General features: G+C 38.1%; 1 protein-coding gene across 1 annotated transcript in view; it reads right to left on the reverse strand.

The window, feature by feature from the left end:
• The window catches only part of SCUBE1 (signal peptide, CUB domain and EGF like domain containing 1), a 175619-nt gene that overhangs the window by 131035 nt on the left and 17993 nt on the right, over positions 1–26591 (reverse strand). Inside the window, exons 3-4 of the mRNA XM_083859333.1 lie at positions 14040–14168; positions 498–632 (exon numbers count right to left, since the gene is read on the reverse strand). Coding sequence (XP_083715459.1) covers positions 498–632; positions 14040–14168 — 264 coding nt within the window. The remainder of the gene's footprint in view (positions 1–497; positions 633–14039; positions 14169–26591) is intronic.

Raw genomic sequence — 26591 nt, forward strand, 5'->3', positions numbered from 1 at the left:
AACCAAAGAAAAAACCTGTGTCAATATAGCATCAGCCATGATCAATCTGCAATGAAATAATGAGTTACAAGACTGGCAAAACCCCCTGTAAGCTTTGTAATTCACAGAAGTAACAAGCTGCTCATTTGGACTTAAGATACCATCCTTTCTAAGGTGGATCACAGGTGTACCATTATGCAATAAAGAGATTTTTAAGTTCTGAAAAACTCAGAAGCAGAAAGTTACCATTTGAAAAATCTGTCTCTGCCTGCACAAAGAGTCTGTTGTGCAAACCAAGTGTAATTTGTGTGTCAAACCAAAGCCTGTCTCTTTGTCTTATTTATGGCTCTGCTGCAAGTTTGGGTAGCAGAGGAATCCATCAATTTCAACCAGCCAGTAAAATGATTTTGGGAACTGTGGAGATCAAAAAAAACCAAAAAACAAACCCTGAACAGTTTCAGCTTTCCTGATTGCACATGGTTATTCTAAAGGGCACATTTTAGAGGCTGATAACTTACCAATGGAGCGATGAATGCAGGTGTGCTGGTTATCACTCAGGAAAAAGCCCTCTTTGCACTGACATTCGTAGCTGCCCATAGTATTTACACAAATCTGCTGGCACCCTCCATTGTTATCCAGACACTCATCAACATCTAGGAGGCAGAAGGAAAAAAGAAATTCAGGATAATGTGCAGATTCAGAATATAAATGTAGAAGAGCGAGGAATGCACAAAAAGGCACGCTGTAAATTAAGATAATGAAGATTACCCAAATCAGTTAATCCAAATTAATCCCTCTAATTATTTTTCTTGCATTAAAGTTAACATGAAAAAAAAAACCAAAACAAAACCCCAAACAGTGGGGAGAGGAATACCCCTGTATTCTGAGCTGCAAATTGATTTCCAATGCACAAAGAACATGAACAGCCTCAAAAGGCTGTGACCCCATCTGCCAAGTGTGCTGTTGCACTCTGTCATTCCCACTCCACTTGGAAAGACATACTTCAGGTCTACAGTAATTTCTAGCAGGGGTAGCAGGCAAACACAAAGGGCATTACTGGGTGAAAAGAGTCTTTATAGAGTTCTGGTCTTGAACAGAACAGCATGTTTCAATTACTGGAGTCATAACCCCCTACTTTGTCAGTTTGTTTAATGTTGTTTAGTGAAAAGAAGGCTTCTTAAACCTAAATGTTCCATGTCTGTATTGTCATTTTAATAGGCAAATATATAAAACCACAAAGGCAGCATTAGCTACTGGCTGTTTTGAGGACCTGTCCCCCATCACTTCTCTTTGGCATAACTGTTTTTATGCTGTAGTGTTTAACAGACGCACATGTATCAGCATTGGGAAACCACTGCTACTATTGGGTGTCTGACCCACATTCAACTTGGCAATTCTCCTGTTTTACCCATGAAAGTGAGTCATAGCTCCTTTTTGCTTTTTTCTTGCCACCTGAAAATTCCACGTTTCCCTTTTTTATGAAGACCCTTGAGCCAGTTAAGTTATTTCTCAGTACGTGCCAACATGTCAGCAATGGAGCTGGTCCATGTTTTGCTTTCATTTCACTTTTGGAAGGAGGGAAAAAAAAAACCCACAACAAAGCTAAATGATCCACAACACTCCAAACCTCAGAATAGCTGGCACAGCTGCTGCAGAAATTAATTACTCCAGGACTGGTCACAACACACTAAGGTAAAGCCAAGCTGCTTTTTGCTGGTGCTGTTGCAAGCAAGGCCAGGCAGCTCTGAATGCAAGGGCAGCTTGCTCAGACATTGCTGCCTTAATGTGATAGCAGTTGTAGCTCTTTCTCACGGAGGAAAAAGCTCTGGGGTAATTACAGCAGCACCCAGGGAAACCAGGCAGTCTCATTCTGCATTGAACGACAATGCAAGTGTGCAGACAGTCCTCCTTTTTTTTTTTTTTTTTTTTTTTTTTTTTTTTTTTTTTTTTATTTACCAGGAAATGTTAAGCACTATTAACTCAAATTCTCTGTATCAAAATCCTCCCTGCCCTCAGCTCTTACTCTTTTCCAGATATGACCATTTCACCATCCCATCAGAGATATTGGGAGTGTATAGGAAAAGGGGAAGTGAAGACTTCCTTTCCTACTGCTGCACAAGAAGGAAAATAAATAAGATATTTTGGTTAGACCCTTCCTCTGTCAATCAGCAGGTCTTGCTGCCCTATCAGTGCCAGCTCAAACTTGCTCCTTCAGAACAGCAGCCTGGAATCTAGATTCTCCTCTCTGGAAAATCAGCTGAACACTTACTGAAGGAAAGTCTCAGTTGGTACATGCACAAACCCCAAATTATGCTACAAAGTATGTGGTCTTCCCAGAGCTCTGTTTATGGTAACACAAAGTAACTCAAACAGTTGCCTTTCAACTCTGATGAATAATCTGAAATGAATGCAATGATTTGTAAACATTTTTTTTCTGCTCTTGATAGCAAATGCTATCAAAATTTACCACTTCAATAAAGAGATCAAATTACCACAAGCCCCAAATCCATATGCTAGAATAGAATTATTACAATCAAAACTCTTTAAATTGCTTTTCTATGAGGAATTTCTTCCAATTGTGTTCAACTACTTGCCTCAAAATTATTTTAATATGCATTTATGAGAAGGACTTGAAGAAAGGAAACAGTTGGGACTTAGGGCTACTCTTATATGACAAGCCTTGCAATGAATCTTGGCCTGATGGTGCAGGATTTACATGTTTTCTTCTCAGGTCTCAGTCCTACTAGGGCTGGGCTTTTTGGAGCACTGTGAGTTTTTAAAAGGCAGTATTGCATACTACCCCCTGCACCAATCTATTGGACATGGATGCCTGGACTATTTACTGGATATTTACTGAATTCTTCACTTGGTAAACTTTCTTTCCAATGAAGTCACTTTATGATCAGCATATCAAGTTACTATTAACCCAGCTGAGAGAACAGCATAAAAAACTCTTCTGAAGTTATGCAAGAGAACTCCATTGACTCCAAGAAGCTCAAGCTTTGGTAGGTCTGGAGGAGTTAATTCCTTAATGTCTCTGAATTTTTTTCAAAGCTCACAAATTAAATACCTGCCCAAAGGGTCTATTTCTTTTTTTTTTCATTGTGCAATCCTCATTCAATGCAGCTCAAGTTATTCACCTGAATGTGGAAACTTCAGTAGTGCAGCACGAATGAGGTTGAATTTTGGACCAGATTTTAATCTAGAGATTAAATTCCACATAAACACCAAAAGAAGAAGTCAGGTTTTCAATAAAGCTTTTTAGCCCCACTTTTGCTAGCTTTCTTCATCTCAAACATGGCTGTTGACTGGTTTGAAAAAACTGAGGGTAGATTTTCAGGAACTTTAATTGGTTCCAGATCTGTGTGACAGTTTACACCTGCACACCCAGGGCCTAACTAGAGATTTGAAAAAAGTCACTTACAGCATAAAATCCCTTCCCTCAAACACCTACTCTAACCCCCAAATAAACCCATATTCAAAACTGACTGAGCACAAATACAAAGCTTACTTGGTTTATTACTCTATTTTTAATGAAACAATTTTTTTCTCTTCTTTTAGAACAAACAGACAAGTCTTCTTTCATAAACTTTTACACAAAATCAGGACTAGATTGTCTCTCTGAGGATGGCAGCAGCAAGACTCCATTCCTTTAAACTACTGTATGGAAGGTCAAATCCATTTCCCAACCTCCTTATACAATAAAAGTTTCAGCTTGGCCTCCCCAGCCAAGAGTGCTGATTCCCCAAATAAATTATCCAGTCCTTACAGGAAAGCTGAGTCTTGAAACCCCACTGATGCAAGGGAGATTTCAGCAAGTCTTTACAACCCAAACCCACAAAAGAATGTTCAAAGATTCTCACCTGAGCTGAGCTCAGATGGTTATTCCACATGGCTGCTCCAATCCTCATCCTCAAAAAGAGGATGAAGAACTAGTAGAGGGTGAATATACATCCTTAAGCCATTCTCTGTAATGTTCACCACAAAGAACTGTCCTGTGATTCTGTTTGCTGCTGGAAGCACCTAGAATTAGCTGTTTCCACAGCTCCTGAACAGCTCAGATGACAATCAGCACAAAAGCAAGAATTGCTGCTGCAGAATTTAGACCAGTGACAAACATATTGTTTGCAGGGAGAGGAGCCCCCGGACTTTGGAGTGGCCAGTCCTCATCAAGGACAACCAGGACCAGGGCAAGACACAGTTCAGGGAAAGGCTGGGAAAGGAGAAGGATCTTTCAACTGAGACAGAGAGATAATGGTTGCATAAATGCATATATATATATATATATATATATATAGCTATATCTATATCTATAGATCAGAAGCATTATGCAAATGAATGCATATTTCAATTTGCATAAGACCTCTAGCTTTTTGGCCCACTGCCTTCACATAATCAAACTCGTATCAAAGGGTAGGAAATATTACAGTTGATAAAGATGAATGTTTTAGATATTCAATAAACAAATGTTTTCAGTTTCTCATTTAATTTATCTGATGAATTTCTCAAATTAACTCCACTGGTGTTTCACCCTGATCTGGCACAGAGCTTCTTGAAGTGTTTGGCCTGAAGGAGCTTTTCCAGCAAAGTGTCCTGGTTGGATCCATGGAGGGAGAAAGGTCTGCTAAGGGTACCTGAAACCAAAACCATGAGCAGGAAGACACAAAATGGAAACACTGCACAGAGTCAATGCCAGGAACAGTATGTCCACTGTTTTCTTCCTCCCCTGATCTTCTCTTCCTTCCTTCTGACATTTCTCCATCATGTCAGCATCTTCAGAAACACTTAAAGCCTCTCAGAAATCTGAGTCTTCAAAATCTCCAAAGCATTTTGGAACCAGAGTAAAATGGACTTGCTGTAGCACTGAGACTTCTAAAAACAGGTTTTTGACTCATGATCCAGGGACCTGGTCCTGCTATTTTTTTCCCCTCTAAGCTACTCTTGGAATATTTGGAAGATATCTTTAAGATGCCTATTTTACCAATGCAGAACATTGGGACAGAGAGATGAAGCACTGATAGCAATACTGCAGATTTTTCTCAAATATTAACAACAAAATGCCACTTAGGATATTTCACACTTGTAAGGAAAAAGATTAGCAACCACAGGCTTGGAAAATGTAAGCGCCTGATTCTGGAATTTTAAAATCATTATATCCTGAATATCTCTAGTCACAAAGTTGGCTGAAAGTCTAATTAAAATAAATTTTAAAATCACATCCCTGGATTTACTACAGTCATAATTATACCAAAATCAGATCTAGCCCAGCATCTCTGCCACTGTCCTTATAGCTGATACTCAGGAGAACATTGTAAAGATGGGACAGAATAACTGCAGGCATGTTCACACACATATCCTAAATCACTTCCTAGATCATTGTCCTGCTGGACCTTTCCTGTGTGGATTTCTCTAAACTCCAGTGAGCCAAACACGATGGGGCAATTACCTCTGCAATTCAATTATGAGATTAAATTTTATTATAAGTTTTTTATAAAAATGACATACACTTGTTTATTTCAAAAAAATGCTGCTTCATAGTCTGGATGAATGCCTCTAGATTCCATTATTGTGAGAAAGAGTAAATATTCATTCACTGCTTGCCTTTTCTGCATTTTTTTCTTGATCTTACAAATCCCCCTTAGCCTCGTGCTGTCTCTCTCATCTATTCTGAACCCTGAAGCACAGCAATATACAAATAAGACAACCACAGAAACAATTCAAATGACTTCAGTACATCATGTTTAAAACAAAATGTGCTCATTTCTAGGAGTTAACCTTTAATGAAAGCAGCATTTGGAACACACTTTTCTCACTTCTCTAACCCTCCAAGTACCGTGATGCTCTTGTTGGAGTGGGAGTCTTGGAAGATGGGATCTCAAGATACCCATGGAAGCCCAGGGAGCAAATCTGGCATGTAGGAGTGGGATCAGATCAGAGGCTGCAGGCAGGTGATGCTGCTGGAACGCTCCTACAAGCAGTGACATGCTGTGGAGGTGGGGAGGGTGATCCCTTGCAGCAGCTGAGGGGGGCCATGGGAACAAGAATCACTCATTGAAAGAGCTGCCAAACCATCTTCCTTAGACTGGCTTTATATGCAGGGAGAAATTTTAGAGGCGAGAGATTGTTACCTGTGTACACAGCATTTGTATCTCCAGCAGATCTGAAATCAGACTTCACCAAAAATTTTAAAGCTGAGCCTAAATTTTCTGTTATTTGCAAAAGAGGTTATATTCTTCTTGACAATTTTGTGCGAATTTGATCACACTTCTTTTCACTTGTGCCACTGTCTAGGCAATGCCAGCAGCCTCCAGCCTGGCATGAAGCTTTTCCTGTGAGGCACAGACATCCCCAGCCCCATTAATATAAGTTTGCATTTCCCATTGACATCTAGTTATATATAGGCACTCCAAGTGGCAAATTCTCCATTACTCCATAAACTAGTGGAGGGAAGCTAATTACAGATACAAAAAAACCAGCAGCCCAGTCAATTAGAAGGAAAAAATCTGAGATAAGTAAATTATTTAGTCTATTATCATAATGCCCCTTACTTTGTCTTTTTTCCTCAGCATCATTAACTGCTGCAGGCTGAACTGAACTATCCTTCCCCCAGGATAATTACTGCTTATACCTTCTTCCTTCTACATTTACTTATAGATCCTGCCAAGATTAGAAGAAATCTTGGGTTTGGCTTAGCTTAAATACGCTTGTTGTTCTTGTATTGTTATTATTGTTTCAATAATGAAAAAAGATTTTGCTGTGGGTTAAAAAACCCATGAAACTTGACATGAAAAATGAGATCTCTGTCCTGAGCTGGTAACATTTTCCAGGTCCATAACACATGAAGTACTTCCCTCCTGAGCTCTGGTAATAAAAAGCCTCAAAAACAGCTAGATTAAAGATTTTAATTGTTATCTGTAACACAGTTAGGAGCCCCTCTAGATTCTAGATTTTAACCTAAGCACTGCAGCATCCAGTAGGTTATAAAGTAATTCTCAGGCTCTAAATGGATCATACTTGAGGTCCATGAAAATTGGAAGAAATGGGAGAGTCTCAAGCACAAATTTCAATACAGTGAAATGAGAACTGTAGCAGGAGTAGAAAAATATTGGCTTATTCAGGTAAATTGGCTCAGTCAGACACGTATCTACTCATTAAAAAATTCAGGAAAAGTGCTGAAAATGTTTTGTATGTGCTCAAATCCTTCCTGTAGGTCATACCAAAACAATCAAACTTTCCTGAGAGTATCTCCATTGGTGAAAAAGTGTTTTATAAACACAACCTCAGTTTCTGAATAGTTTCAGAGGATGAATTCTTCCTTTGGCACAAAATACTTGGGCAAATGGGCATTTTTGCCATCTGGGAAATGAGTTCAGCATTTCCACTGTTCTAAGCATGAGCAACACAAACTCCACAATTTAGAAAAAAATATTTTCTCTGATTTCTCTGGACAGAAATACCTGAAACATATTTAAGATCTTAACAGCAAATAGATTTTTTTTTTTTTTTAAATATAGAATGGCAACATTAGCTTACCACTCAACCCAACTGTGCTGTATCACATAGGACAAAGGTGGACTGGTTGGTTGGGGTTTTTGACTACTTGGGTTTAAGAAAACAGTTGGAAAAAAGAAAACCTATGCACTAGCTAAGCAGCAGCCACCCATTAGAACATGTAAGCTGCAATAAGTTGTGTTAGTGCTAAGCAACTCAACAGAAGGACACATCAGCCACATTCACTCTTACAAAGAGAGACAAGCATCGCCCTGAGCTGGGAATTATCAATGAAAAGCAGCAGCAGTGAAAAAACTGACCTAATGAACATCATATTTATCTAGAGAAGGCATGAATTTAATAAGTTTGGAGCTTGGTAGTGTAAAGGTAACACAAACAAAGAACCCCAAATAAATCAGAACAAACAACCACCTTAACTCCACCTTCCCTGTAAAATTCACCAGACCTGTATATTCTTTTTGCCAGCACTTGGGAACACATAAATGGATCTCTCTAACAGCTTTATAACAGTGTGCAATTTGTAAAGAAAAAAAACCCCTAAGAATTCTTAGGAGTACACTGGAAATCATCCAACCTTTGTGCTCAGGCAAGGCCATCCTAGAGGATAATATTCAGGATTGTGTCCACATGGCTTTTGAAGGTCTTCCATAGATGGAGACTCCACACCCTCTCTGGGTTTCAGGCACTCAGTTGCCTGCACAGTAAAGAGGTTTCTCTTCATGTCCCCCATGGAACACTTCCTGAAAGCCTTCTTACCTTTTACTCTGAGATATCTAATACTGGTTGTACAGAACCTTAAATCAGAGGGGAAACTATTTACATGTCAAGGCAAATGGACTGGCCATCTACTGACAAATTCTGCAGCTTAAAAGCCCCGAGGTCCCACTCAGACATGTATCTTGTGTGAAATGATGAAGTGGACACTGCTGGAATCTACTCAAAGCAAAATTCAGTCCTTGCCTGGGGTATTCATGTCATTTCAGAGCTCAAGAAGGAGTATTCACATTCTTTCAGTGTGCAGTCATTAACAGCCTGAGCCTGTGGTCCACTCAGGTTTTACAGTTTGGAGGAGTTCTTCAAGTTATTTTTGAAGTGACTAAAGCCAAGTCTCTGAGACTTCCCTAAAATGGTCATAACCATGCCCAGAGCAGCTGTGGCTGCCCCATCCCTGGCAGTGCCCAAGGCCAGGCTGGATGGGGCTCTGAGCAACCTGGGACAGTGGAAGGTGTCCCTGCCCATGGCAGGGGGTGGAACAAGACGATCTTTAAGGTCCCTCCCAACTCAAACCGTTCTGTGATTTTATGATTCTTTTCCTCCACGTGCTCAGAGATAACATCCAGGACAAGATGCTCCATCACCTTTCCAGGGATGGTGAGGCTGACTGTAGTTTCCTGACCCTGACATTTTCTGGGTCTTCCTTCCTGCCCTTTTTGAAGACTTGAGTGAATTGTTTCTAACAATTAATTTCCATATCTCATAAGGCCTCCTAATCATAAATTTTGCTTTAATCCCAAACATTGCAAATTCTCTAAACAATAATTCTCATCAAAGTATGTCCAGTGACTCTTTAATGAGTAATAATTATTATTACTTTGATGTTAACTACAGTCACCAAAAAAGTCATATTAAAACATGCTGCCATCAACTACTCCATGCTCCTTCCTGCTCCTCTTTTATGCAAAACTCTGTCTTATGCTCTGATCCAGCTCCAGTAAGGAACAGGGAATATTTTGAGATGCTTGAAAAGGAATTGGATTGAAGTCTGCAGAAAGTAATGAATGCAGTAAAAACAAGCATCTGCCTTGGTCTTGTATTTGATCCCTATTTTCAAGTTTGCACACTGAAGTCAAAAGAATAATGTAAAGACGCAGAAATTCACGGAGAGTATTATGCAGGGCACTATGGAAATCTGAGACCCTAAAAGAAATTCACTACCACCCTTTCACCTAGAACTCATTCCTACTGGAAAAGGGTTAGGTCTCATTTTCTAATACAGACAGCAACTATGTGGCAGATATTCTTCATGATGGCTGTTTCTTGACTGTATAAATCATATTGTTTATCATAAATCAACACTGCCAAGAACTGACTGCATTCTAAGCATAGCTCGACAGTGACTCTCTTTGAAATCAGGGATCAGATGACTTCTTTGTCTGATGTCTTTCTGTAATCCATCTGAATCCAGTGTTTCAACTGGATCTATGTAATTTCCAGGACTGAAAAAGGCACCATTCCATTAAGGAGGGCTTGAATGCCATCCACACCTATTATGGGCTGGAATCCTGCACCCTCAGTTGAACACACATTCTTGCCTTGGTTTAAATAAGTGCTAAACACAATGCAGCTCCCGAAGCTTTGATAAATTCAATGTATTTTACAGTTTTTCCCTTAAAGTATGCATCAATATAGGCCACACTGGCTCAGAAATTTTTTATTATGAGACAGTTAAGATGAATTTAAAAAAGACACAAAACTAATCAGGTAAAGCAGTAAGGATGCATTATCTCTTAGCTTGTTGAACCAAGACATCATCTACAGCCATATCAGACTAACTAAGAGCATCCATATGGGATTTAACCTATACATATTAGCTTCACACTCCAAGCTGCTTATTCTTTACTTTCCTCAGTGTTCCATGTAGAGAAATCTTTGCTGTGATTGATTACCTCCTCCAGGGAGTAAGTATTTGGAAAAAAAAAAAAAAAAAAAAAAAAAAAAAAAAAAAAAAAAAAAAAAAGGCTCAGACAACAAGACTTGCAGAAACAAGAGACTGAGATTGATGCTGCTGTCACACAGCTCCCAGTTCCCTAATTTATTATGACAGTCTGAGAATCTAACTTCATAGCTGACAGCCACCAAGATTTATTCTACACCTTTGATTATTTCCCCATACCTAACAAAAAAAACTTCGGTCTACGCTGATTTATACTCTCACTTGTTTTTGGTAGTTTTCAGGTCACAATGGCTCAAAAAAGCAAACATATGGCAAATTAACATGTAAAGGAAGTTATATCCCATTTGAACTCCGAAGATTAAAGTGGGGTGACTAAACATTAGAGTACTTTTAAAGGGGGGAAACTTTACACAGAAATAGAAAAAGCAAGATAAGGAAAGCAGAGTGTGGAGACCCCAGCTGCAGAGAGGGCTGGATACCAAAGACCTTTCCATTAACCACAAAGAGAATTCCAAATTTTTACTGGATGTTGGAAGATTATCAGAACTAAGATATTACAATCCTGTCTTGAAAGAAAGATTTAATTTAGTTTTTTGACAGCCTGCTACCACTTGGCACCATGGAGACTTTCACAAGATGCAGGCAGCCAAGGAACAAAAGTAAACACATCTATACAGAAGTTATTAGAAGTAAACATCTAATAGAGAATTGTCTCTAGAACATTTACATCCTAGCTATCCATATTTTCTCAGTACCTAGTCATCAGTCAGCACAAACTGCAGAACAGCAATACATGTTCTAAAATCTGATTGATGCTACTGCACCACAAAGACTGAATACTCTAAATTGCTGTGATGAATCACAGCTGCTCTTATTAATCTGATGTACAGACCAAACAAGAGTGGTAAAATACCTGAAACCAGGAATATGGTAACAGTAATTTTCACTGAAGAAATATATCAGAAAACAATTTTCTTTGTCACTTAGGCTTGCATCTGAAAACCAAAGAACTTCAAAAAATGCTTTCAAGTTTTTCGTTCTGCTAGAACACATTTTTCACTACAAGGCAGTCTGCTGTGCAATTTGTAGCCCGGATTTGTGTGAATGTGTTCACTGCTTGTCTTGGGAAGGTTCAGTAGCTAAATACCAGAAGCTCCCTTCATCTCAAGGCTCTTGCTACACCCCCAGGAGCTGATCACTGCCTGTCATCTTTTGCAGAGAGGCAGAACTCACAAGGGTTTAAAATATGCAGATAAATGTGTTGTTAAACCTTGCATTTCAACGCACTTCTCATCTTGTCCATAAATATATATTTTATACATTTCCATTCCCATCTCATGGCCTGGACTCCTCATATTTAGAGCAGCAACTTGTTACTCAACTACTGAGACCTGATTTGGGGTCTGACCTGCTTCTCTTATGGTCTGCAAAGTACCAAAATCCTGCTCAACTAAAAGTCTAGAAATGAGTAAGAACTTCAAGATTTAAATTATTAACCTCCTTGAGAAAAATACCATAATTTTACATTTGTTTTAATTAAAAAAAAAAAAGAAGAGTTATAAAAAGAAGGCTATTGGGTGTATTCAAACCTTCCTCCATCTGCCAAGGAACCTGGAATTACTAACCAGGAAAATCTGGAAGAGAGTTTATGACTGATAATATTATTGGAGAAGTGCTAGAGAAGGACAACACTGAACTGTCAGCTCACCTAATAGTCTTCAGGAGCCAGGAAAGAAGGGCAAGGAAAACTGGAAGATGGCCAAGGAAATGAACTATTTTTCAGCTCCTCTTTAAAATATTTGCTTTTATGAAACTAAAAAACAACTTTGCAAAAGCTGTTAAGTTTTACATTAAAAAAAAAATTAAATTATTTGAACTGTTGGGAAAAATAAACATCAGGAATACCAGCATTTGCTTGGAGTTTAAGCAAGCAACAATTGTGCACAGCTGTCAGGAGAGGAAGAAAAATACAGCTAAATAAAAAGGAAGACATTGGTCTTTTTAATCATTATGCAATCCTGGGTTATGTGACACTTCTGGACAAGATGCATCTGGCAGCTTTAGGAATGATTTCTCTCACACATTTGCAACTCTCCTCCTACTTCATGTTGATAGTTAGATGAGGCCACAATCCCAAGTCCCAGTGTGGACGTTTTAACAGCAGGAAGGAACTGGTAGATTTTAATTTCTAATGGATTTGAGTTTATTTTGAAAAAAAAAAGAAACCCTACAAAAACATAGAACACTGGAACATTTAGTGAAAAAAATGACTGAATGATATGATGTGATGTACATGCATTTAAAAGCTGGACTCAATGATCTAAAGGTTAAACTCAATGATCTTGGAGGGCTTTTCCAACTTAAATGATTCTGCGGTTCTATGTATAAACTAATGTTAGTTTTTTCATCTGAGTCAGATTGCAGATTATTACCACCCAGCCAGGAATTAAGCCTGCATGCCAGGGTTAAACCTCTTATCTCTTAAAATAAGCCAAGAGATTTTAAAGGAGCACTTCAAGACAGACATCTTAACCTCAAACTTTTGAAGAAATGAAATCGTGTGACTTCAAACATGAGCTTTTATACTGATTTGAGAACCCAAGGTCTATTTTATAATGGGCATCTCGAGGCCTCTGCCTCATCAGCTCCTGGTTCATCTCAGAAGTTTCTCCTTTAGCTGCAGGCTCCCAAATGCCTGGCTGGAATTGCTGCTTTGCTCCTCCTACAAGAGCTCCAACACCACTCCTGGAGCAGGATCGGATGCTCCAGAGAAAGTGTCACCTCTCGTTTCCTACAGGGGTTTCCATGTGTCAAGAGATGAAAAGTGCCATCTGAGAACAGACAAATCAAAAGCTCATTTCCATTATTCAGGCTGGAAAATCAGGCCTTCTGCCCCAAGCACACCTTCAAGCCTGTGGACCCAGCCAGGACTTTGCCATTCAATCCACAGTTGACACTCTGCTTGTGTCTGCTCAGCCCCTGCAGAGAGCTCCATCATGCACACCAAGAATTGCATTTCTGTCCTCATTTTTGACCAGAATTTCCCTCTGCTTCCCAGGATTCTTCTCAATCAGACAGAGAATTAACTGCTGCAGAACCATAAACTATATTGAATCATCAAAATCTACTTTTACAGTTATCTTCAGGAGGTCTGACATACAAAAGAATCAATTAAGATATCATACTAGAGATGTCTAAACTTAGTAATTGTTATTTTTGTGTCAGAGAAACCAAAGCTGCACAGACTATCTGAAATAAAAGCAGAGATGCAGAAGGGTAAGGATTTTATACCTGCCTATGGTGTAGATATGAAGATACCTTGTGTGAAGACTGAGAAGTAACTTAATCTGTTTGCCCTAGTTACTAATATATAAAATAATGAAAAATTATATTTTTTTTCCTTACAGGACTTTCTGAGGAAAAATTTATTACTATTTACAAGCCTGTTCCTACAGCAATTAATACCACTGAAAAACCTATAAATATAATAAGAATGTCTCTAAATACAATATTTTTTTTGTCTGTGATGCTTTGCAGTATCTTTTTTGACACTTTCTAAGAAGAGTTTGAAACCATCTTTAGTATTTTTACTAAATACTTGCAGTACTATGGGTTGTACATCTTACCCTCTTTACTGCCACACTTCTCCCTTGTTTTTTGGGAAAATTCTCTGGGAAAAGAATTTCAGAAAACCAAAACACCTCAGGCACGAAACCAGGATTACAGGAACCATCACAGAGGTTTGAATGTATTCCTTGTGACCTGGATCAAGTTGTTACTAAGGATATTCCAGATGATAAAATACAGAAAACACACCAGGCTGTCTTGGCATGGACATGAAATGAAAAGTTTCTTGCCAGCACTCAGCACTTACCCAGACAGTTGTGGCCATCGTGGGCCAACATGAATCCATCATAGCAGGTGCACCTGTAGTTGCCTGGGATGTTGATGCACTCGTGGACACAGCCCCCGTTGTAGAAGTCGTTCTCACACTCATCGATATCTAAAACACAACAGGAGGAAAAAGAAGGTTTTGTAAAAACAGTATAGAAAAATTTCTCCAGCTGAGTGTGTTTTTGATATATGCCTGTCCCTAATCTTTTTAGGCTCATATTGCCTGTTCCATTCAGCACTGAATATATCAAGGTCATATTTGTCTGAAAAACAGCAAGCCAATGTATAAAACATTCCTTCACAAAATAATTGGAGTATCGTCACAGTAAACAATGATATATTGTCAAAAATAAAAAAGGAACACTTGATTTTGGTACATTTAATATTTAAAACATCATTTTCATTTTCTGGCTTCAAAATAATCAAGCAGAGAATGAGTGAAATCTTTGACTTGTAACAATTACATGAAGCATACTATTAATAAGGCATGAGACAAAAGTGTGCCTTTTAAAATAAACTTTTATCTTCTGTATTAATCCACATACAAGAACCACAAAAAGTTTTTTGGAGTTTTTTTTCACACTGGTCTGTATCTGAAAGAGGATCATAAAAGATGAGTGATGGATTCTGCCTCAATTACAAATAATCTTGTCATGATCTTCCCTCCCTCATACAAAAAAAGAGCCCCTCTTCACTCATTCTAGAAAATGCAAACTTTCTTCTTTTTACAAATTGTATTTTGACTTAGTATCACAGTCACTCTTGTGAATAATTCAGTGGCGCACATCAACCAACTAAAAACACATAAATAATTAAAGAGAGCCTCATGGCTCGATGAGTATCAGGTCTAAATTTGTGGTGTGCTACACCAAAACCCACAGCCACTCTCTCTAAGTTAGGCAGCACATCAGAAGCAGATAAAGTTATCCTTTTAGAAAACCACCTGTTAGTATATCAGAGCTATAAATTTATATACATATTTAAATATATATATTTTATATATCCCAGAATTACATTTCAAATGTGCCTTCCACTGCAGAGGTGATTGACATATTTCTGAATTAGGTTCTGAATTAACAAGTCCAAGTTCTCATTTCCAAACAACCTGCAATGCACTCTCTGCTCTCACTAGGCCACAGCTCTGGGTGCATATTCCCAAAATGTTTCTGCTGGTTTCCACTGGGCAGAAATTTGCAGCTTCCATAACCATTCATTAACATTTCCAGAAACTTCCTGTTGTTCTCTACAGGGACAAAAATAGAGTTTATGGGTATTGGCCAATGTTTTAACAGGCCAATAATTTTTCTTCATTTTTATCCAGCAATGAGTCTTTTCTTTCAGAAGAAGCTGTTGTCACCTGTTGTGTTCCTCAGCATCAGACTGCCAAGGGTTGAGAAATTAATTCCCTTTTTTTTTTTTGCAAACAATGAATCGAGCAGGACTAATTTTTTAAATAAGCAGTGGGAGAACCTTCAAAAGGGACCAAATAAAATAAATAATTAAATAAATAATATAAATGAAATGAATGAATAAATAAATATATCTCAAAGAAATTGGAAGCCTTTTGAATGAGTGCCCCTTATACAATACTTATTTTAAAAAAGCTGTGCTGTGATTAGCAGCACCAAGTGATGATGTAATACAAATACTCAAGTTATGGGAGGGGTAATGCAACAGATACAGAAAACACAAAAAAAGCTAAAGAAACAGATTATTTGTATCTCATTCTCTCAGGAGTTCAAGTCACAACTAATATTGCAAAAGGATTAGAAAATTATTTCTCCCTTTTGCAGCCCAATACCTGTACAAAACTAGAAGTGGAAACAAGCATTGCAACTCCTTTTTAGAGCAATGTTGTGGGTTTTTTGGTGTTTCTTCCCTCCAAAACTCACATAACTATTTAAAAACTTCACCTGGCAGGCTGATTGGAACTTCCAGCTCCAGTGTGGCTAGAAAAACCAAAGGGCTAACTCTGCTGAATTTACATTTCCAAAGAAACCAAAGAAAAAAAACACACCAAAAAAACCCCAGCCCCTTTCACCCCCTCCAAAAATTCAAACGACGACAATAAAAAAATACACATAAAACAAACAAGAAAACCTCATAAAAACACATACAAAGCCTACAAATTCCAAAAGCTGAACATTTTTGAGGCTCCAACAGCCAAGAGAAAATGTAAACAATGTGAACACCACTCCATCTTCTCTTCTACCTGGAGGAAGATATTCTTTCAAGAATGGCTCAGTGTGGAATAACTCTCATTTATGGACAGAATGCTATATCTGACATGCCAGAGTACAGCTCCCTTAGTAAGATTCATGTAGAGAAAAAAGGAATAGGAGAACATTCAATCACATAAAACCACCGGGCTTGCCCTTCATTTTGTCTATTGTGAACTGTGAACCCCAAAATTTTCAGGGGCCATCTGTGTTTGTTTCCTTTTGGTTAGGTCATATCCTGTTATTTTTTTTTCCCTATAATTGATGGCATTGGGTTTTATTCAAAATTTCAGCTCTAAACACCTCTGAGAAATTATGCTAATTTTGCAGCTTCAACTACTTTTAACAGTTTTAGCATTTGCTCACTTAATATTGTCTTTCATCATGAAGGAATGACCACAACAAAAACCAAAACCAAGAGGAGAAATAAATGTAGGTATCCAACCACGAAATTCTGATGGATGTAGGTGCATCTACTGATGAATTTGCAAGATTTCTCCAAGGGAAACCTGAAGTTTTATCTACACTGGCAAAATACTTATAAAGTTTTCAATTCTTTAAATTCTGGCTGTTCAGATGGGGAACTCTTGGGGTGTTTAGTGAAGAAATCACCTTCAAAGAGTATTGCAGTATTTCCAAGAGAAATTAATTTCATGTGGTACTCCAATGGCAGGAGACGACAAGAATTTAATGCACCAAAATGATTAAGGTGTAGAGACATTTTTAGTACTGCTAAGAACCTATTTGAACTTGGTGTATTCAAGAGACAGCAACTCCCAATCCCAGGGTTAGATGTAAGGACATCCTCAAATGCTGGCAAAAAAAATTTGATTATCTCTTTCTGGAACTGGCTTGGAAAAATCTCCAAAATCCACTGCTTGTTTCAAAAGTTTTGAAGTAAAAAATGATCAGGAAAAAAAGAGGTAAAAAGAAACTTGATGACTTGGGTGTACTAGCAACTGTGCTGGTTCAGCTGTTCACCAAGGTGAAAGAGGCTTGGAAACTCCATCCTAATTCTTTCTGGAAAGCAGAGGTAAATCTTTTTGTTAACATCTGGAAAGAACTCTTTGAGCACATCCCTAGGGAAAGCAGCCATGCTCTGCTACTGCCCTCCTCAAGGAGCAGTGGTGTCACTTAAAGAACATCCACTCTGTAAGACTGCAGTTATTATTATCCAAGAACTTAAAAAAAAAAAAAAAAAAAAACACCAAAAAACAACTCTAGACAAGTATCTGAGAAAATCTGAGGATGTGTCACCATGAGGATGTGCTATGATTTACAGTCCTTGCATTTCAGTTATAGAAAGAGAATCTGAATTTAAGTGACTTTGTTCTTTTTAGTTTGATGGGACCTGTATTTCCCTTACACATAATGGGGTTGATTCTCCTTTCATTACTGACTCTCCCCCAGGATTTGTTTGATTTGTGTATTTTGCCACAAAGAGGTGGAACTTTCACAAGCCTCACAATTCCACCCTGCACTGAAGCAGCTCTTCCAGAAGCAACTCTGCAACTATGAAATGTTCAAAAGAAGACAAGAATGAAACTCTTCTGATTCCCATATCACAGCATTTCAACTTTCTGTTTCAGCAGAGAACAGAAGACACATCAGCAGGCAATAATTGATGTCCACAAGACAAACCACTGTAAAACAGTGATGAAGTTGCAAAGTGGCTGGTTCCCTTTTTGTCTAAAAATTTTCAGCAGTGTCATGAAATTTACTGTGCTGAGCATCTTTTCTAAGCAGTAACCAACTCCCCTAGAAAGGCAGCACAGATTTAATGCCAAGAAAGTTAAAAGTCTACTCCCAGAAAAGTTCATTCCCACTCCTGGTTGCATCACTTGCAATTAATTAATTAAGTTCCTGAAGGTCCAAAAATCATTCCAACACATGCAACCAACTTTGTCAGCACAGCTACAGATCATCATGGGCACAGCTACCGAAATCAGAGCAAATGGATTTGATGAATTTTGGATGAGTGTCACAGCAAAACTGTCACAAGGAGCCTTATGGCTATTAACATGCAAAAGGAAGAATGACTGAGGCCTGGAAGTCAACGAGCTAAATTCAGTGTTTAGTGCTGAATTCCACAGATTTCTACAGAAAATGGGAAAAGTGTGCATTGACATGATTTTTGGCATCTGTTAAGGCCAAAGATCCCAACAGTCACAATGCAACAGAAGATGTTCAAAATGGGTGTGGAATTGAATAAAATCTGTGTCCATTTTTAAGTATTTCTTGACTAGCAATATAAGGGCAAGATCTGGAGCTAATTTAGTAAACAAAAACTTCAATCGACTTTGAAAGGAGAAATTTATGTGCTTGGACATTTTAAAATAAATAGCCAGAGAAAGCTGTCTGCCCACATCAACTTCTAATTTACAGAACCACAAACAAAAGTGATTGTTCAGGTATATTATGCAGTTATGGAATATCTCTTAAAGAAGCTGGATCCATTAAATAGCTAGAAAAAGGAATATTAAAATATTTGTAAGTACATCTTGATGGATGCAGCCATGTATCGATTCTTTATCGAGTTTCGGTCACTGTTCCTCCTAAGGATGATGCACTATCCTCATACCAACAGAAAAATACAGGAAAAACCATCCCTAGGTTCTAAATCCTACACAACCAAGAACAGATTGACAGTGAAGAACTGTCTTCCTCATTGCACAGCTTCATACAAGCTTGATCTCAGATGCTTGTGAAAGAAAACGACCCTGGAAAACCCAAAAAATCAAACAGCCGGAGATGAAATCCCAATCCTAAAAAAGCCACCAGGCTTTTTTGTCACTGGCTTCTTAGTGAAGCCAGGAAGGCACATTTTATGGAATTCACAACAGAGAGAGAGATATATGTGAGAGAGGATCAGCACTGAAATATTTTTTTGTTCCCATTTCCAATTCAGAGCAAACAGCAGCACAGCACTGACACGGCTACTTTAAAGGAAAGAGATGGAAGTGAAGTTACACCCACACTGACAAGAATTGCAAACAAGTTCAAGTCCTGGATCACAGTCAGATCAGCACCTTATTCTTCTTCATAACTGGGTTTGAACTGCAAAAACCATGAAAATAAGTAAAATTTACATGGGGATATATATATTTTATATATATATATATATATATATATATTCTTTGGCAGGATCTACATTTAATATACTTTCAGCAGATATATATCATACTTTGGACAACTTGAATTTAAGTAATCTGTATTTCCCATACCAAGCTGCACTTTCCTGAAGAGGGGAACCAGTTCCAGATCTAAAGGTCAGAATAAAAGCTCAAACATAGGTTCAAGACCATTCTGGTGAAGTGCAGGTGAAATTTGCCAGTAGTTCAGCTCTCTGGGAGACAACCTAAGCAACAATACTAAACATATTAGATTCTCAAAAAGAGTTTAGCATCAGCACATTTCCACACATTTCAAGTCTGTTCTACTCTTAAAATTTGCAAAATCTGCCCCATGTACAAAGAATTGGGTGGGAAAATGTTCTCAGTTATCAATTTCACTCAATCTGACCTGATGAAATACCATTTCCATCTGTGTTTTGTGGCATCAGAATTCAGCATCTACTCCAAGTCCAAATTTTCTGAAGAAAATACTGACACACTAGAACTCGCTTAATATTTCTACTCCAAAAAAACCCTTCACCTTCAGAGAAAAATCCACTTTTCAAAATCTCTTTCCACGAAAAGCTGGTTAAATCACTTTTTTTCTACAAAACAAATTGTTACATCTGGTCTTTCCTATGATACTTTTTTTTTTTTTTTTTACTCATAAACGTTAACTTATTCTTTAGATGCCGTGACCTTGTAAACATTACAATCTAATGAACCAGGGGAACGCAGAGTGCAGCTTTTACAGCTTTCAAGTTGCCATGATGTTTTCAAGATGCTTGTGCCAAAGAAAACTGTAAAATTTGATAGCCATTAGGGCTTCTCTGAGAGGCAGGGTCAAGGGTGGGTAAATTCAGAAAGAGCAGCCGGATGTTTCTCGGTGGAGAAGGAGAAAGAACAGGTACAATACGTTGTTTAACGTTGATTTTTTCTCAGTGGAAATCCCTCAAGAGAGTTTCCACTACTGGTACTTTCCTCTCCCATGTTTTTCCCATTAGCACGTCCACAAAGAAAAGAGAAAAAAAAAAATAAAATCAATTTTACAACTTCCTTCAAAAATGTCACAAGCCCCTATTTCCCAGTGTTAAATCAGCAATAAAATGAAAAGGCCATGCCAGCCCAGTGGACATGATTTGGATGCAAACTGTGGTATTGTTGTGCTGTTTTTCTGGAAGCCATTTCATCCAGTTTCCAGAAAAGATCAAGTGCTCTGTGGCAGTTTTGTTTTCCTTTCCTTCTGTGATGGCTAAACACAAAGTTCATCGTGATTTGATGAACTTTTCTTGCCAAAGTATAAAGAATCTTGCTAAATTATTGTCTGAAAGAAGTGAGGGGGAATGGAATACAAACCAAACTGTGTAAAGGTATGTTCAAAGGAGGTTAAACAACACACATATTTTTGAAGTGCGAACAGTTTCATATTTAGAACTATCTTGCTTAAAAGCATTCAGGATACATATGAAAGACAGATAAGACATCATCACATTGATCACTGCCTGTAGATATGACTTTTTCTATTTTCCGTAATTTTAAATTTATTATTATTGTAATAGATTTTCATAATTTTTCCCTAACCACTATTATTAACTTATAATTTTAAAGAAATCACAGCGACAGCTATTAATGATCCCTATTTTGCCCTGCATCTGTAATAATTTTTTTCCTATTATTATACTGTGTACAGCAAGCATGAATCAAAATTTCAAGTCACAGAGAGTACAAATGGCCTTATAGGAGTCACCCTCACTGGTTGGGGAAAAACAGCTTTCAGACACACAAGTCCTTCCCTAAGGAGGTGATGAAGGAATTGAACTGAGTTTAGCAGCTGTAGAAAAAGTAGGTGTGTTTAGCACTTGCTACTTGCCAAGTTTTAGTTAACAGTCTTCAAATATTGTGCATCACACAAAGAAAATTAAAGAGTCACATTTAAAGACATGAGTGACTAGACAATATCAAGCACCCAGTGCTGTAAGCTGAATTCAGCTGACTCAGCTCACGTGAAACAAGGCAACAGATGATGCAAATCCAAAATTCTGGCAGTGGCTGAATGGTTATATCGCACATTCTTGGTGAATAACCGTCCCATTCTTCATTCATCAATAAGAAATACGGTGTCTGGCGACTCCTTTCCTTACATTTTTTCTTAAATTCACCTTCTCTTACTCCATTTCCTATCGCTGTTCTCTTTCCTGTGCATTTCCCTCCTTATTTAAACTCTTAGTCTGAAGAGTGATAGAACATTTTTAGTGGCTGGACATTGATCTGCCAATCAAACTGACAACAGATATAAGAACCTGCCCCTTAGATTCCTTCTCTGACCATGCCTGATGTTCAAAGCAGGTTTTCCTGCTTCAGTCACACTGGAAAGTTATCACTGAAGTACAGTGAAGTAAGAAATACGCAAAAAATATTGGAAAAAAGGTAACATACAAACTGAAATGCATTTGGTGTCACTTGCCAGCCACCTAAATACTCTATAGGGTGGCACACACAACATCTCAGCAGCAGGAGTGGGGAGGAGATCAATAAGTGATATGGAATATTCTTAATTTAGGACCTTACCGAGTTTCTGACTGCTTCATTGGCAAATCTTAGTACTGCATTAACACTGGGGTTTCACAGAGCTTTTTTACCTACAGGACCTTTGGAGAGCTAGAATTATTTAGGGAAAAAAAAAAAAAAAAAAAAAAAAAAAAAAAAAAAAAAAAAAAAAAAAAAAAATTCTTTCCCTAGAGAACATTATATGTTCTATTACCGTATCTGAGTGTTACCCCTGTGTGACATTTGCCATCTCAACCAGCACAATGGAAACTTATTTGTGACCATTCTAATTCCATTTATACTATATAGATTTATTTTTTTCTTCTAGATAAACCCAAAGTTATTGTAATCCTGCATTCAGCATCTTGAACCCTTGATTAGACTTTGCAGCAGCTTGACATTTGTCTTAATTGATATTTAAACAGATTGGCTGCAAGTTCTTTGAAGCTCAAGTGAGATACCCAAATAAAGATGGATACCTGTGGAGCATGTAACAGTTTTAGAGTCTGTCTTTATTTAGTAGCTGCCATGCCCGACAAGCTCAAGCAGAGAGGTTTCCTGTTCACAAGCTGTTATGAATGTGAAACATGACATCTGACAGCATTTTTCCCAACACTTCTAAATCACAGACATTTCCACCCCAATTCCCTCTTTTTAAAATAATGGGGAAATGTTTGATTCTGCATCCAATCTTCAAAGTTCTCGGTGATCTGATGGGAGGCTATTTCTGCATCCCTACTGACACTGCTGGTGTACATGCATCCTAATGATAATTGTTTCAGTAAGTCATGGCAGGAGGTTATTCCTAGATCTTTAAATTCAAATATGCACCTATAAATTTTGAGAAGAACATTTTAAGCGGTGAAATTAACTCATTGATACAATTCACCTACTTTTTTTCCCAGACTCTGCAGGCATCTCAGTCTCAGATTATCTCCAACTTTACTTTGCATTTCATTTCTAAATGTCTGTCCACTGACAAAGGGAAACAATCCCAGCCTTCAGTTCTGAAGTAAATTTCTTTATTACTTGTCACTGAATTAATAATACCTTTTTTAATGTGTCCCTTCATGTAGGGAAACAGAAGAATTCTTGCTCATTTCAGAATGAGTTAGTGGCAGATATCCACTGCTAAATGGAAGATTTTTTGGTATCACAGAGCACATCCTTCCTTAATCCCTGGCAGAATGACACTTCTTCAGTTTCAGGCTGAAAAAGCCAAGACCACAAACGGTATGAGAGGCTAAAGAGCAGTGGTTTTCAACCTTCCTGTGATGCCTTAAGCTTTAGCTTTCATATTTTCAGGTTCTGTGCTGCCCAGGGATGTAGTTCTGAGCTCACAGTCAGTGTCACTCAGCTCTGCACACAGCAGGGACACAAAACAAATCCTTTTCCTGCTGCACACCAAGGACAACTTTCAGCCCCAAAAGCACAAACAAGGCTGGGCTGGAGGGAGGAACAAGAAGGATGGGACCTCACAGCCTGGAGCTGGGATTGGACAATTAAAGCCCAATATACAAATGGACCAAAACTTATAAAAATGTAACATTTTGTGACCATTTGTCCATTTTTGTGACCATTTTAGGTCCACCTTGGGTGTAGCCCCCGTGAGGCTTCTTGTCCTGCCCAAGGTGGACCTTGGAGCCTTTCAATAAATCCCTACTTTATTCTCCAGCTCTGTCCAGTCTCTGTTTCAGGTCAACCTTCTAAGGCATCACTCGGATATGAGGAACCAGTGTATTTTCCAGCAGAAGTGGAAATACTTGTATAGCAAATTTAGCAAATTTACATCTTCTGACAGCAGCCTTACCTTTTCAAACTATTTTTTCCCACCTGTACTTTAGCAGTAGTCCTTGGGCTGTTGCAGACTCCTGGCTGAAAACTACTCTGCTGTGCTGGTTAACCACTTGGGGAACATCATGCAATTTATATCATGCAAGATTTGTAAAATACGGGGTTTCCTGTCATCCTGTATCACTTGGTCAAACGTCCTACTCTGTATGAGACTAATATCAGATGCTAATTTTGCCAGCCTATAAAAACTGGCAGGAGAGTCCCACACAAATAATCTGTCTGTGAGCAGAGCAGCTCTGCATTATTACCCTGCTGCTGTGCCCTGCAATGTTCAAGGCTTCCTTTCATTTCAAAAGTTACTGAAGTCGTGTGGCTACTTCTAAACATGATCCACAGGGAAACCATGAACTTTTATCTCCTGCCAGATCCAATACTTACGAAGACCCAGAAAAAAACCTCTGCTCTTATTTTGCTATTATTTTTCTTATTTATCTTATTTTTCTATTAATACCAGCATGTTGCCTGATGTCCAATATTAATAATTTCACATTACATTTCTTTTTATCCAGGAGATAATACTGAGGATTTCTTACTTTCCTTCTTTTTTCTATGGTGTTCAGAATACTTTAAAAAAAAAAAAAAAAAATTCAGTGCTCCAGCCTAGATACAGATGCATTATTTGTATTTAGTTTATGATTTAATGAGAGTTATGTTGATTTTGCTCATGAGCCCCTTGCAGAGCTGTGGGTATTTTTAGGAAACAAACAATAAAATTAGTTGAGATGACCCCACATTAGGCCACTGACATGGCTCATTTATGAGCTTGATGCATTCACTTCAAAAAGATCCGAGAAGACTAAACTGAATAGAAACCATCAAATATTTACAATACCTTTTTTTTAATGTGAGACAGTCTTGCAAAAAAAGCTTAAACTCATTTTTTGTCCACAATTCTTCAGCTCTGCGCACCATCTAGAAGGTACAAAAGTTCCCAGGCTACAAATTTTGCTACTATGCAAGAGTTTAAGATGATCAAGTCACATACTGTTCCTGTAATAAAAATTCAAGCTTGTTACAGATTTTGTGTTTCAGCATCTCACTTTCATTAAGTTAAACCTTACTAAACCTGTGATAAAATAATGATCATACCCTAAATGTGGGCACACACAAGCACTGTCTGAAGCAGCTCACAGCTCTAAAAGCTGTCTCCATCAGGACTGCACAACCATGAAATGTGGAGCTGTTTCCAAGATGCCAAAACAGTTGGCAATTTCGCTGCACAGCTCAGAATTCTGGCACAGCCTCTCTCAGCTTCTTAAAAACAATTCTGTCTCCACAGTGTGCAGAGTACCTGCCATGCAGCTTTGCTGGGATGTACAGACTGAATGTTTGCCATTATTTTTTGAAAGCGCAGACCTGGCCAGTATCAACAAGAAGCCCTAGATGTTGTTGTAGTTGATGAATGCAAAAGGGTTTTATTTTCAAACAAATACCACATTGATGTAATTTTTTTGATTCCAGCTATTTTATTCCTGAAACAGGGAATCCTACTGCTACCTGCTGACAGTTCTAAAATTTTTATCCTCCAAGAGAGTTCATCAGTTATGATGTAGGCTCTCCTCAGTCTTTGAAAAGGCCATGCAGAAATCAGTCTTGTGAACCAGAGCCTTATTTATCAGCACAAACAAACACTCACAGAGAAAATCTAATACACATTGGTAATAATCAGCCTTTGGTTTTTGAGCTGAGGATGTGCAGCCATTGTCCAACAGGGACATAAATGTAAAGATAGTGAAGAGTAGCAGGAAATCCACTGGCTTTTCCATCATCATTACCCTTTCCAGACTCTCAAAACATTTCCCAGACTCTCTGACAACTAGAGGAGTAAGCAGTACCAGGAACAGGAGTTAATGATGTTACACATTGATCTTTGCTGGACATGAGGTAAGTCAGGGTTAGATGAGGCCAGGCCAAGCTCTACAAACACCAATTTCATAGTGAGGAAAAGTGCTAAGGATGAAATTTAACATTCAAATCTGAAAAATACCATTGCTGTCCTGTGAATCATCAAATATTTTCATTTATAAGCTGTGCTCACATCTGATGTTTGGACAAGAAGGGGAAGATAGGGAAAACAGATGCAATTTCAGCTTTGCCATGAAATCAGACAATTTGGCTCCAGTGTTCAAATATCCTGTACTAGAAAGCACACACAGCTTCCATTAACACTATTAAATGAAAAAAAAAAAAAAAAAAAAAGGATGAAACTGCAGACACAGGAATAATAAATAACACGGGCAATTTGCTGTAAATTGAAGACTGCTCAAATCCACAGACTGGAAATCTTCCTTTGGGAAATTGAAGCAAATCATATTTGTTCATTATATTGAGGAGAATGTTAGATAGAGAGAACCAAAGAATGCTTACTACTTTTGTGCAGTATCCAAATAATAGTCTACTTTTGACAGAATGCACCACAGAAAACCAAACTGTACAAGTGTACAAGGAGGTACAGACCTCCTCCCCAACAGCAGAGGGATAAAAGTGGCTAAAGTTATATAATAAATAATTGTTTAGGCTCGTAGATCTATTTCCAGTGCTCTCATGTAGATGCTTTCTAAAGAGATGCCTTTCACAACAATGTTATTATCTAGAAATAAGCAAAAAGCAGCAATGTGTTGCCTGCCATTTGGGTTTGGTGGTTTTTTGTGGGTGGTTGGTTTTTTTTTTTTTTTTTTTTTTTTTTTTTTTTTTTTTTGTTTTGTTTTGTTTTGTTTTGTTTTGTTTTTGTTTTGTTTTAGTGGACAGTACATCCAACATGAAACTAGAGATTTGAGATGTCACTTCTTGAAATGTTCT

The sequence above is a fragment of the Zosterops lateralis genome, assembly GCF_965231275.1.
Source record: "Zosterops lateralis genome assembly, chromosome: 4".
Classification (NCBI taxonomy): Eukaryota; Metazoa; Chordata; class Aves; order Passeriformes; family Zosteropidae; genus Zosterops; species Zosterops lateralis.